Raw genomic sequence first — 12,663 nt, forward strand, 5'->3', positions numbered from 1 at the left:
ATGCACTGGCTGAACTAGATAATTCCGATGGTGTTATCTGGCTGTAAAATATACTTTAGACTTTGGAGTGAAGGGTGCTTGTTGGGTTAGCAGGAAGAATTGCTGGTCATTTTACTATCACACTGAACTAATTTGTCAGTAAATATCAGCTATCTTGCCTCTTCCTGCTAATAAGTCTGTCTAGTAAGATAAATAGTTAACTCAGTGTCAACAGTGCTTTTTTTGTGAAATTCTAAAATTCACAGAAATCTCTCATCAAATCTTTTATAAGTAAGCTATACTGCAAACAGTATTGATAGAGTTCAAGTCAGCTTATTTTGTTCATCTTGCCTTTGTTTTTTTTTCTTTCTCATTTTCAGAGTTACTAGCTCTAAACTTACTTAACAAATCATTGTCTGAATACTGTCAGAAAACTCCACCAAATGTTTTTAAGCCTGAGAATGGAGAACCTTGCTGTGCTTTTTTCTCTGGTAAGTAACAGACTAAAATTTTTTTTGTTTTTACAGGGTGAACATAAAGCAAAGAAAAAGAAAATTAGCAGATAGTTTGCATTGGAAGAGAATAGCAAAGAATTGGAATTATTTACTAAAAAATAAATGCTGGTAATTTTTTATTAAATGTGTGAAGTAATTTTTTTTAAAAGAACTTTTTTAAAATTAGGTGATGGTAACTGGTACCGTGCCTTGGTGCAAAACATTACTTCAGATGGAACTGTTAAAGTGTACTTTGTGGACTATGGAAATGTTGAGGAAGTACCACTGGATAAAATACGGCAGATCTCATCCTCATTCCTAAAACTTCCATTTCAAGGAATTAAATGCTGGCTCTCAGGTGAATCTTCTTATGACTTCTTTCTCTTAAAAGAGCTATTGCATTTAGAGATTTTTTGCTTTGGGGGAAGGAGGTAATGACAGGCTATATTTCACAGAACTCTGTTTTTTGGGGGAGTGAGTTTTTTTGGGGGTGGGGGTGTTTTTATAATAAACATCTGTGTTGCTTCCAGCCTCTGGAAATCGTGGGAGCCATTGTTTTAGCCCTACTACACAGCAGACTGGCATTTAACAGAAAGATGGTGCCTCTTCCCTGAGCTCCTGACAGTGCTGTGGAGTCATCTGTTTGGAGGTTACTTACTGATTTATCAGTCAAAAGGAACTTGTCATTTAGTTCTGCTTCATCTGTAGCGCTTACTAGCTTTTGGTTGCTGCCTTGCTAGGAGTAAACGTGCTTTTGTGCAACTTAATTATTTCTCAAAATTTTTGCAGGCAAAGGAGCTCAGCTGTTCTTATGAAGCAAGTTGGCCTTTCAGTTCTCTGTAGGGATGTTTCACTTGATTCCTACAGAATTTGGCACCGTACTGCTGTTTCTCAGTCTTCTACCAATTCTCTGCCTCTTCCTTTTCCACACCAAATCACTCAATTCTACAGAATTACTCTTTCTTTCTAATGTAGTCTACTTGGTTTAAAAATAAAAACTGTGGAAACAGGTGTCTTCTGCTGTTTTTTTTTTGTTTTTTCCGCTCCTTTAATAAAAAGGCTGTATTAAACTGATTCATAAACAGTCTTAACAGTGTTATTTGTGCTAAGGCACAAGGATTTACTTGGTAGAATATCATAAAACGTAGAAAACAACTTGGGAATGCTGAGGAAATGTGTTAGTTTAGAAGAAAGGAGGAAGAGGGAGACCAGTTAACAGGATGAAGTACAATGTGTATCCCTAAGGCAGTAAAAATAGCCCTGGTATTTCAAGTTGTGCTTTAAAAAAAAGGGGGTGTGTGTGATTTTTTTTTTTAATTTTTTTTTTTTATTTAAGGAAAGTATAATGTTGAAGAAAGTCACTTAATGGAGGTATTTTGAACAGTTCTCCTACTTCCTACTACTTCCTAGGTATAAAGCCTGGTAAGAGCAAATGGATTCCAGAAGCTACAGCAAGATTTCGTATGTACACTGCAGGAATAAAGCTTCAAGCCAGAGTAACTTCCCTTTCCAGTGATGGGGCCGGTGTAGAGCTTATTGACAATTCCACCGGTCATCCAAAAGTGATCAATGAGATACTGGCTTCTGAAAAATTGGCTGTAAAGCAAGTTCTACAAGATAAAAATAACTTTCCAAACAAGTCTGTTGACAAAAAAGGTAATTAAACAAATGTGAACTTCTAGATTGAACAAGAATTTTCAGTATTCCAGCCTTTAAGCATGATCTTGCTGTTTAGTTAATATCAATAATAAACATGCATAGTTTTGATTATATTATCAGTTTTTACAGTTAAACACAAGCTGCCCTGCAGGTGGCATTATAGACAAAAAGAGAAAGATAAAAATCGCTGGGTTTGTCTTAAATGAATGCTATTTGAATATTTGATAGTAGAAAATTACAAATTTGCTACAACTGAAACTTTTCACATGTTTACTTTCCAGTATCTTATTTTCCTGAGGTGTTTTTTACTTTTAGCTACTTTTACATGCTAATAGTTTATGAACAGCAAATTAAGCAAGAATTATCTTGGTTTAGATTTCTCTTCTTGAAGTGAAGACATGCAGTTGTCTCTCAAATTCAAAAAGATATTCCATAACAGTTACTTATATGTATGTGCTTGGATGAAAGTGGTACACTGAATTTTCTATTTCTGTTAGAAACCTCACTTGGGCACTGGAAGTTGATTGAATTGGCTATAGATGAAACCGTATCTGTCTGTGTAACGGAAGTTGTAAGCCCAGACTTGTTCTATGCTGTACCAGTTCAAACTAAAGGTAAGAAAAAGCATTTACTGTTCTAGCATCAGTAGGAAGTCACTCTTCCAAGCTAGTTAATAAAATGAATGCCTATAGCTAACTGAACCATGTGGAAATGTAGGTTGGACAGTAGAAAAATATAAAAAAATGCCAAAGGTGGGAGCAGGGGAGCTTAAAAGTAAGTATGCTCTTCATTATACCCAAATGGCTAGTTATCGAACGGTTTTTTTTCTGTAGATCGAGAGCAGCTACATAGGCAGTTGATTGAACTAGAAGGCTATTGTAAATCTTGTAAGAACCAGCCCTTCAAACCAAAACTGGGTGAAGCCTGTTGTGCAAGGTTTTCAGGTGAGGCAATCATTTGTTCTTACATTTCCTTGATGAGTGTAATGCCCAACTTTCATTTTTTGCTTTAGAAAAAGTAAAACCACCAACTTCAAAGTGCTTATAGATCTCTTAATTCTGTTACAAAGAATAGCCTGGATGCATCTTTAGAGTAAAGAAACTGTCTGACAGTCTGGGAAAGAAAATAAGGAATAGGTTGTGCCCTGCAAAATATACAGAGCTTTAAGAGGAAAGCAAGCTAGTTACTGTTTAAACTGAAATTTGTTTCTGTTTGAGTTACAGGGGCATGAAATTCATGGCAGAGCAATAGTGCACTTGCATCTCTACAGAACCACTTCTGGTTTGTGGGTGCCTGGGTGTGTTTTTGTTGTTGCTTTGTTTGAGCATGGAGAGGTGACACTGGCTATGACAACTGATCATTCAGTCTTGTTAGCCTAACAGACTATCCATGCTTAGTGAACTGTTATTTCAAGTCAAAAGTATTCTTAACAGTGAGGGAACTTTAATTTATTGTCTTTAACTTTCAGAAGAAGGGATACTCTGCTGATATATTAGCTCAGTATTTAAAAAAAAAAAGTAGCATTGACTCATAAATATTAAATGTTGACTGCATGTGGATTGTTACAGGAGATCTGGCTAAGTGCTGAAAATGAACTTGGGTGCTAGATCAGATAACAGCTCATGGAAAACAGGATAGATGAAATAAAAAAAAAAAAAAAAAACAACTAGCAGACCACAAGAGTATACCTAAGTGTTTGACAGTTGTTTTTAACTTCCATTGTTTTGTTTTTGGGGTTTTTTTTATGGCTCCTCAGGATAATTGAGGAAGAAGGATTTTTTTTTTCTTTTTAATTTTGGTTATGTTTTGTGAGGGAATATGGATTGGAAAACAAAGATAAGGAGCTAGAAATACAGTGTGCAGACATCCTTAAAATGGTATTGTAGTAAAAATCTTATCTGTATAATTTGAGCAAAATTCTGAAAGCAACACTTACATCTTTATGAATACAGCAATCAGAAACTATTCCCTTGTTCTATGGGGTTGCTTCTTGTCAAGTGGCCTTTTGTATATACCAGAGTATTTAAAAATTCCTGGAAAACTATACAGATTCTTGCTCTCGGGATAAGCTGTGTCTATAAGATGGTACTTCACATGTGATTCTTCTTGTCCCAATCTTTTCAGGTGATGGCCGTTGGTACAGAGCTCTTGTTCTAAAAGCTTCTCAGTCTGTAGTGGAAGTACTATATGCAGACTATGGGAACACAGAAACTTTACCAGTTTCAGAGGTGCTGCCAATCACCGATTCCTACTTAAAGCTGCCTTTTCAGACAATTATATGTTCACTTGCAGGTAAAAAAAAAAACAAAACCAAACCAAACAAAAAAAAACAGAAAAGGCAAACCCAAAAAACCCCACCCCCAGAAAACGCCAACTGGTTTTCTTGAATATTCTAGATCTGTATCTATTCTGATGATAATGTTCATTCCTTAATACCGATAAACAACATGATGATCTGCTGAAATAGTATACTGGTTAACACTGAAAGCTGTTTTAGAAATAATTGTCTGTAGATCTAAGGTATTTATACTGAAAACTTTAGCATCATATTTTCAAAAACAATAATAGCATTACATGTAAGCTTTGAGTCATATCATAAAGGAATTCTTTGTAAAACAAACTTGACTAATTTTTTTTTTCCCCCCCTGCAGGAATAGAGAAAGCTGAGTGGTCTCCATTGTTCCTTGACAAGTTGAAAGAAATGTTATTGAATAAATATGTCACAATTACAGTGAGAGGGATTAATGGAAATGTTACTTTAGTAACAGTGGAGAAACTTTGTGAAAATAGTAGTCTGAATGTAGCTGACAAAGTGGTAATGGAAGGTTTGGTCAAATCCTGCAATGCTCAAAAATTACATGCTGAACATCAAGGTACGTACGTAGTTAATTTGAAGAACTGTGGGCATGTGGGATGCCTAAGTGACTTTTCCTTCTAAAAATCTTAGAGAATTCCACATGTCACCTCTGAAATTAGGCAAGCAGCGTCCTTGTGTATTTTGCTCATTCACTTGCTTTGTTTTTTGTAGGCAATGGAGGTGAGACCAAATGCTGCTGCACAGAATTAAAAACGCAAGTAAGAATCAGTCCAAGCAATACTTGCTTTTTTACATTTCCAGAATTTAAAAGAAACCCTATGTGGGAAGCAAATGGGAGTAGGGAGATAATAGCTAACCAAAACATTGAAGATAGCAAAGTGAATATCCCAACACTTTTTCTCAGTTGTTTTATACATGGTAATAATTAGAGCACCCTGAAACTGGGAGAGGATAGTGTATAGATCACACAGACTTCATTAGTCTGTTTTGACACACATACAGCTCTTTTTTCTCTTTCTTTTTTTTTTTTTTGGTAGAGCATGAAGGGTCAGGAGTGTTACTTTTGTCTGTTGTGTAAAGGTAGTTGCAGTGTTTTGCATAAACTGTGTTATGTGGACAAAGGGCAGCTGGATTTTTTTTTTTTTCCAGTAATGCGGCTATGTTTTGCTGTGGATACAACTTGATAGAGCTGCACATGTAAGAAAATTCTTACATGTGTATTCTAGGTAGCAGAGATTAATATGTGCCACAGCTTTAGTCACGGGAGCTAGGGCTGAGAACCTTGCCAGTTGCAAGGCTTTTTTTTTTTTTATCTCCTTTTGAAAAAAAAAAATAAAGTGTCTCTTACAGATACGGCATATTCCTGTAATCTTTGAAAGCTTTCTGGTTTTAAGCTTTCTCATTTTTTATTTTAACTTAGGCTATTTATGGAAAAATTAGAACTTTAGAAGTTACTTCTAGTAATCTAGTATACCAGGAAAGATGCATCACTCTTTCTCAAAGTGAGGATCTTTGTCAGAGGAATGAGCAAAATTTTGAATGTTAAAGACAAACCCCTTTCAAGGGTGGTTCAAACTTCCCCCTCTCTCCCCAGCCAGAGGCAGCAAAGTCAAAAGCAAAAATATGCGCTATGATATTTTGGAGGTAGGAAAAGAGCATTGCTGTGCAAGGTCATTTAGACCTCTACTGCTTCAGAGTAAGTGTAGTTACCAGAAGTTTAGTGGCAGAAGGGCAGTAAAACTATGCTGTTCCTGAATGTAGTTGATTTCTCTGTCCCATTGTAGGCTTTTGAACCTTGTTTTCCCCTCCCCCTCTATATTTCTGTGATCTTTCGGTTTGTTCTTGCTAATGTCTTTTCTGACTTCAATTTGGTCAGTTTCTGTTTTCTGTCATCCTTCCTTACTTGGGTGAGTTCGGCTTAAAGTCTCCTAACGGAGGAAGAGAAGACAGAAGATTCCAATATAACTGAAAACATCAGGAAATGGATGTTGTGAATAACCAAATTTAAGATCCTGATCTCAGTCCTAGTTTGAGTATTTCATCAATTCAGGTCAAGGAAGTTTGTTTCTTCTTCAGGGGAAAAAAAAAAAGGACAGGGGGGAAGGGGGAGGTCAGCTACAGTTCTGCTGGCTTTTTTCCCCTCCAGGAGCCTTTACAGCAGAAAGGATCTGCATGTTCTTTGAACTAATATGGGACTTAGCTGAGTCTGTGGTTTTAGGATCTACCCTAATCTGAAATCAGCAATTTAAAAAGAATTGTATATTTCTAATTCTTTCTTCTTATTCCACAGCTTAAAAAGCATGAACAGATCCTACTCTTCCTTTTAAACAAGTATGGCAATGCAGATGGATTCACTGAAATGAAAAAACTGTTGGACCACTAAGTCTCTGACATGTGCAGTTTCATTTGTATGTATACCAGGTTGCTGCCGTTCCTTTTTTGGAAGAGCAAGTGTATTCATCAGCTTAAAAATGAGAGTCACTTTGTAGAAATTCTGCTGTTTACGTAGCTGTATTTGTCTGCATGCTTGGATTGTTACTGTGAAATGAGTATGTAACTCAAAGAATTTCAAAGCTGCAAGCTAAATTTTCTGTTCTGTTGTTGTGTTATACCACTGTGCGCTGCTAAGCTTTTTTGCTTTTATTTTGCTGTTGAATGCACATAACTTTATGGAATGGCCATTGCATTGCGGGTCTATTCTGCAAACTTACATTTGAAATTATTGTGATCATAAAGCTTACTTCAACTTTGGTGCCATTAATTTTACTTGAAAAACTGTATCTTATCTTGATTAGTCTTCTTTCAACTTAATTTCCGGTCTGAAGTTAGACTGAAAATTGTTCTTCATAAACTTGGTTTCAGTATCATTAAAGGCTGAATCTTGGACTGCATATAGGTAGTTCTCTCTAAAATCAATGCACCGTTCTTTATGTACACTCACACTGTGTAATATGCATCTGTGAATATTGTTTTGAAGTAAATTGTATTACAGCTGTTTTGTCTGTAGCTACATTGTCAGGATTTCTACCCTATCAAGTTTTTTCACATCATAATAGAAAGTCCTGTTCTGAGATATGACAAAAATACTGAATCAAACTATTAACGGATTTTTAGTATTTCTCTAAAATGTAGTTGATACTTAATTGTCGTTTCTGACTAATCCAGTGGCAGTGTTACTAAGGGGCCACATTACTGTTCATAGAGCACAGTGGGTATTTGGTTATTGAAACTCAGGGTCAGCTTTTTTTGTCCACTTGAAGTATATATTTTAAGTTTGGGCTTTCTGCAGATTGGAAGGACCTTGAGAGTAAACTTGTGAAAGAGAAATTTTTTTGTTTGACTTAATGATTTATTACACTTAAATTGCCTCAGATTTTTTTTCCTGCCTCTTAGTTTTTGTTGCCTCGTATTCTTGCAGTATATAATAATTAGATGAACTCTTACACTTGGGTCTCTAGAGTTCTTTTTGTGGCCCAGGTTCTCAGCCAAGATTGTGGCCGTCTCAAGTGTCCTTTGACTATTTGCCCACAGGCAAAGCAACTCACTGATGCTTTAGTCCTCCCACAGCTTTTGTTCACTTTCACATACCACCTCTCCTAGCAACTAGCCATTGCATTTCAGAAGATGACTTTGACTGGACTGCAGTAGTCAAAAGCAGTCACTTTGCCTATGCTTTATAAGCAGGAGAAAGGAAAAGTGAATCTTTGCTTGTTCTGCTTGGGCAAAAACCCCTGGAAAGCAGTGTCTGGTGTTTCACTTAGAGATGTATGTATGGTGCAGCACAAAGGTATCTGGCAGTAATCCTTCTAGGCAGTGGAAGGAAAGGGGAGGAGACTTCATATGGTTCAAAGACAGTCCACTCCTTAATTTCATATGAGATCTTTGGGAACATTGATGTAGGGACAAATCAAGCAAGAAATATGGAAACCTTTTGGACTTCTTGATGTAGCCTTGGGTTCCTCTTGCTTTGTTTTTCTCTGCTACTTTTGATCTGTAATAGAAATCTGTTCTTGAAGTGATAAACTATCAGCTATGGATTATATTTATCTAAATGCTATTACAGAATCTAATTTCAAAGTAAATTTTCATGTGTGATTTATATCTGAACAAAGGTTATCATATGAAACACTTAAACTATAACATCCATGTCCTTAGTAAATAAAATTTCTTAATTCTTCTCCATCCTCTCTGGAGAAGAAAAACAAAAGTGAGCTGGAACTCCAGAATAACATAGCACTTCTGAAAGGGAAGTAATATAAATTTAATAAAAACTATATAGCACTGAAAAGCAACAGGTTTTCTTAAGCCTTAAAAGATCGTTTTCATTTATGAATCACTGTTGGAGGAACTAGGCTATACTTCGTTCATTGAGTTCAACTGAAATTTTGTATTTATTTATTTATTGTTCAGCACTTGGTGTTGTGTTCCATTCCTAACTACATACTGCGAGGTAGGCACAAGGGAGTGTTTTGTCTGTACAGATACAAAATTATTGATCTGTGTTTAGTTTTGTGTGGGAAGAGATGTGCAAGATATTCTTCAACTACATGTGCTCAGTCTTGTGCAAGTACCAGTACTTGCATGTTAGATGCTGGTTAAACCTGTCAGGTTAAGGCAGTACAATGCTTTTGAAACTCAGTTCTGTGTTGAGGCTTGGACTCTTGAGGTCTTGCTGTCTACTTTCAAACTCTTACTACAAGTGGGTTGGACACTTTCTCCCCTCCTAAATATATATCTACTTTTTCTGAAGGTACTTTTTTATTTACAAGAGCATTGCTCAGTCACACTGTGTGCATCACAGTGGTCAGCTGCTCCTTCTGCCTGCAGTACAGCTGACCCTTGGGATGGGTCAGGGAGAACTTCCAAGTGGGATTCAGCACCTGCCTGGCTATGCCAGGCCCTGTTGGGTATCTCCAGCCAGGTTACTGTTCCCTCACGAGAACTGTGTTACCTTGAATTTCTTTTTAGATGGTAACAGCTAGGGAGTTGATTTAGATTAGTTAGTACTGTAATCTCTTAAAATTTACCTGGTAGAGAAGGGCTGAAAGTACAGTAACGGTGATCCTCTTAATGTTTTAGAATTACAGGTTTTTAACAGCTGTGTTGTGGTAACCCTATCATGTAACACAGAAATGCTCTCTCTAAGGCTGGACCATCCTGTAGTGCCACTGTATTTAAAATTAATTGCTCTGGTGCTGCTTTCTTCCTTGGCTTTTATTGTGGGAGCTGCTTTTTGGTGGTGGGTGTGTGGTGGGGTGGAACCTAGCTAGATTACACATCCTTTCACTCTTGAGTCTGACTGTTGCAGGACAGAGAACAGCTGAGCAAGCTGGGTGCTGCGTGCCCATGGCACAGCTCATCTTGTGTCCTTATTCTAGGATGAGAGGAAATGGCCTCAAGTTGTGCCAGGGGAGGTTTAGATTGGATATTAGAAAAAAATTTCTTTACTGAAAGGGTTGTCAGGCATTGGAACAGGCTGCTCAGGGAAGTGGTGGTGTCACCATCCCTGGAGGTGTTCAAAAAACTTGTAGACGAGGCACTTCAGGACATGGTTTAGTGTGCATGGTGGTGTTGGGTTGACAGTTGGACTCGATCTTAAAGGTCTTTTCCAACCCAAACAATTCTATGATTCTATTCTATGATTCTTGCTGTGGAGTTCTTGCATTGCTCAGCTTTCAAGGGTGAGGACTGTTAACAGGGCGAGTATGGTAGGCACTGCGTGTCCTGCTGGAGAAAAGCAGTAAAAAGCAGAATAAGGAAATCTGATTTAGGAATGGGGTCTGCTGCTTTAGTATAGCTTCTGTTAGCAGAATAATCTTATTGCATAATTAAATTCCAGTTTATTCTTAGAAAATGTAGCTATTTATAGCTCTAAAATATATGAAGTTAACACTTTTCAAAAAATATTAACTTGTAGAGTTCTTTTCTGTTCCTACAGTTGCACATCTTCAGATGTAAAAAAAACCAACAAACCAAACCAACACCACCCCCTATAACTTTTAAAACAGGCCCCCTAAATAATTCTTCTGGGTGTAGTAGGTGTGAATATGGTACATTTCACTCACAGGTGGAGAATAGTTTTCTGTGGAAAAACAAGCATTAGGGAAAGTACTGTCCAAAAAAAGTTGACTCCTAAATGAAGTTATGTTACAGCTGCTGGCGCAAAGTAACCTGCAGCTCGTGGGTTTACTTCTGCTCTGTGTTGCTGCCAGGCCTGTTAGCTTCGCAGCAGAAAGAGTGCTCCGGGGGTGCTGACACTTTGAGCTGTACTTTATTGGATGAGCTGGTACAACGGTGTCCCCCTTAAATGTAACCTAGAGCAATCTGGGTGTTCTTGGGTTTGGTTTTTTTTCCCCCAGATCGTAATTGTAGATGGCAGGATGTGATGGAGGAGGAGGAGAGGCTGTCGCAGCTGAAGACGATATAAACCCAGGCGTGAAGGAGGCTGCTCACAAGCCCATCAGGTGCACAAGGGCTACGCAAGTCTTGCGGAGAAAAGGTAAAACGCAACTCGAACCGCTTTTCCCCCCTTCTCCCTCCCCTTTTTAGTTGCTAACATCTTAAACCCCTGACTTGGAGGTTAGGGAGCGCGTTGGAAAGCGGGGGCGCTGGGTGTGCGGCGGGGGCTGCGGCTCCCTCCCGGCCCTGCGGCTGAGAGGAGGGGGGCAGCGGGGGGCGGGCAGCCCCCGCCCGGCTCCTCCTCCGGCTGCCCCGGCTCTGCCGGCCTCCTCCCAGCCCGGCCGGGTGCGCGGAGCCCGGGTAAGCACATGGGCGGCAGACGGGGGGGGGGGACACGGCTGGCGAGCGGGACGAGTAGGTGACTGCGCCTGGGTGAGTCTTCCCCGGGCGGCAGCGGCGGGGCGGCTCGGGGGGGTGGTGGGGTCCCGGCCCGGCCGCTGCCGGAGCAGAGGTCCTGGCCCCCGGCGGGCGGTCCTCGGTGAAGCCGTGCTGGCTCCTGCGGGGGTGGGGGCTGTGGCGGGAGACCGATTCTGCGGCAGGTAACTGGAAGCCCGTGTGCCGGTCAGGGTCAAGGGAGGGGGTGGGAGAAGGCACCCAAAAGCCCCGTTACTTAGCCGAGGTCCCGTCCCGGGTCAGGAGAGGAGGTGAGTTGAGCCCCAGCCTCTGTGAGTTTTGCCTTTGGTCCAGTTGCACGGTGCCCCTGAGAGAACAAGCTTTGCTGCCGTACTTAGTAACGGGGATTGGGTCAGACTCGTCTTGAACGAGGGAGGAATTCATTCACTATAACAAATAAATAGTGCCATGCTGGGGTTTTAGAATCACAAAAAAACCCCACCACCGAGAAAACCAGACCTAGCCCATGCTGTAATGCTTTCATTGACTGGTTTCTAGCAGTTTTGGGGTGCGGCCAGGTGAAAGTGCTGAACTTGCCAGGGCAGGCTTTCAGACGGGTTGTGTCTCATGTTCTTAATGAAAACCTTTCTGTAGAAGACACAAAGACAACTTGATCAAGTCTTGATCAAGCAAGAACTGAAGGACCTGGAATGATATCTGTAATATGCCCAGACACTTGTACTTCATTAAAGAAACTAGAGTAGCTCTTCTCTTTGAGTACATGCAGTAGCAGCTTTTCCTGATGTGGTGTAATGGCTGGAGGAGGACTCTCTGGCTGGTTCCCAGTTGTGCTATAACTTCATGCTCCTGTGAGCAAGTCATTTTGTCTCTCCGTATCTTGGTTTCAGTGTATGTTAAAGAGAAGTGAAGATGCCTTCCCCCATGGCCTGGAGTGAAAAGGAAACAGGGATAGCAGGACCCTGTTTCCAAGTTATATGGGAAAACGTGACCTGGAAATTGTGAAAATGATTTCACGGGGGCTTCTGCTAAGTTGACTTCTATTTTGTTTGTTTATTTTGCATAGTGAAGGTGATGCATTACCAGGAGACAAGTCCCACATACAACCATATTTTCCCACTTTCTTCAGAGAGGGCTGTGCTGGAGAGGCTGTTGGTGTGCTGACCCACTCCTCATGTGCTGTGTGCTGGGGAAGTTAACCACATCATTTTCAGTGTCTCCTCCTAAAGATCTGTGGGTCTTCTAGGAGGACTCTAAGAGGAATAAGTAGATGGAATGACTTAAAAAAATCTCTTTTGACCCAGCCCCAGTTCTGGAAAGAAAAAAAAACCAAAAACAAACAAACAAAAAAACCAAACCACTAAACCCAAGCATGTGGAAGATTCCCACTTTCTAAAGCTCCTT

At 39.7% G+C, this 12,663-nt stretch overlaps 1 protein-coding gene across 1 annotated transcript in view; it reads left to right on the forward strand.

The window, feature by feature from the left end:
• Nucleotides 1-7,822, forward strand: part of TDRD1 (tudor domain containing 1) — a 32,722-nt gene extending 24,900 nt beyond the window's left edge. Inside the window, exons 16-24 of the mRNA XM_069797035.1 lie at nucleotides 360-470; nucleotides 661-831; nucleotides 1,884-2,129; nucleotides 2,630-2,746; nucleotides 2,966-3,076; nucleotides 4,257-4,424; nucleotides 4,784-5,005; nucleotides 5,161-5,207; nucleotides 6,740-7,822. Of these exons, the coding sequence (XP_069653136.1) occupies nucleotides 360-470; nucleotides 661-831; nucleotides 1,884-2,129; nucleotides 2,630-2,746; nucleotides 2,966-3,076; nucleotides 4,257-4,424; nucleotides 4,784-5,005; nucleotides 5,161-5,207; nucleotides 6,740-6,832 (1,286 nt within the window). The 3' untranslated portion in view covers nucleotides 6,833-7,822. The remainder of the gene's footprint in view (nucleotides 1-359; nucleotides 471-660; nucleotides 832-1,883; nucleotides 2,130-2,629; nucleotides 2,747-2,965; nucleotides 3,077-4,256; nucleotides 4,425-4,783; nucleotides 5,006-5,160; nucleotides 5,208-6,739) is intronic.
• The last annotated feature ends 4,841 nt before the right edge of the window (nucleotides 7,823-12,663 follow it).

The sequence above is a fragment of the Haliaeetus albicilla genome, chromosome 11 (genome assembly GCF_947461875.1).
Source record: "Haliaeetus albicilla chromosome 11, bHalAlb1.1, whole genome shotgun sequence".
In the NCBI taxonomy this organism is placed as follows: domain Eukaryota; kingdom Metazoa; phylum Chordata; class Aves; order Accipitriformes; family Accipitridae; genus Haliaeetus; species Haliaeetus albicilla.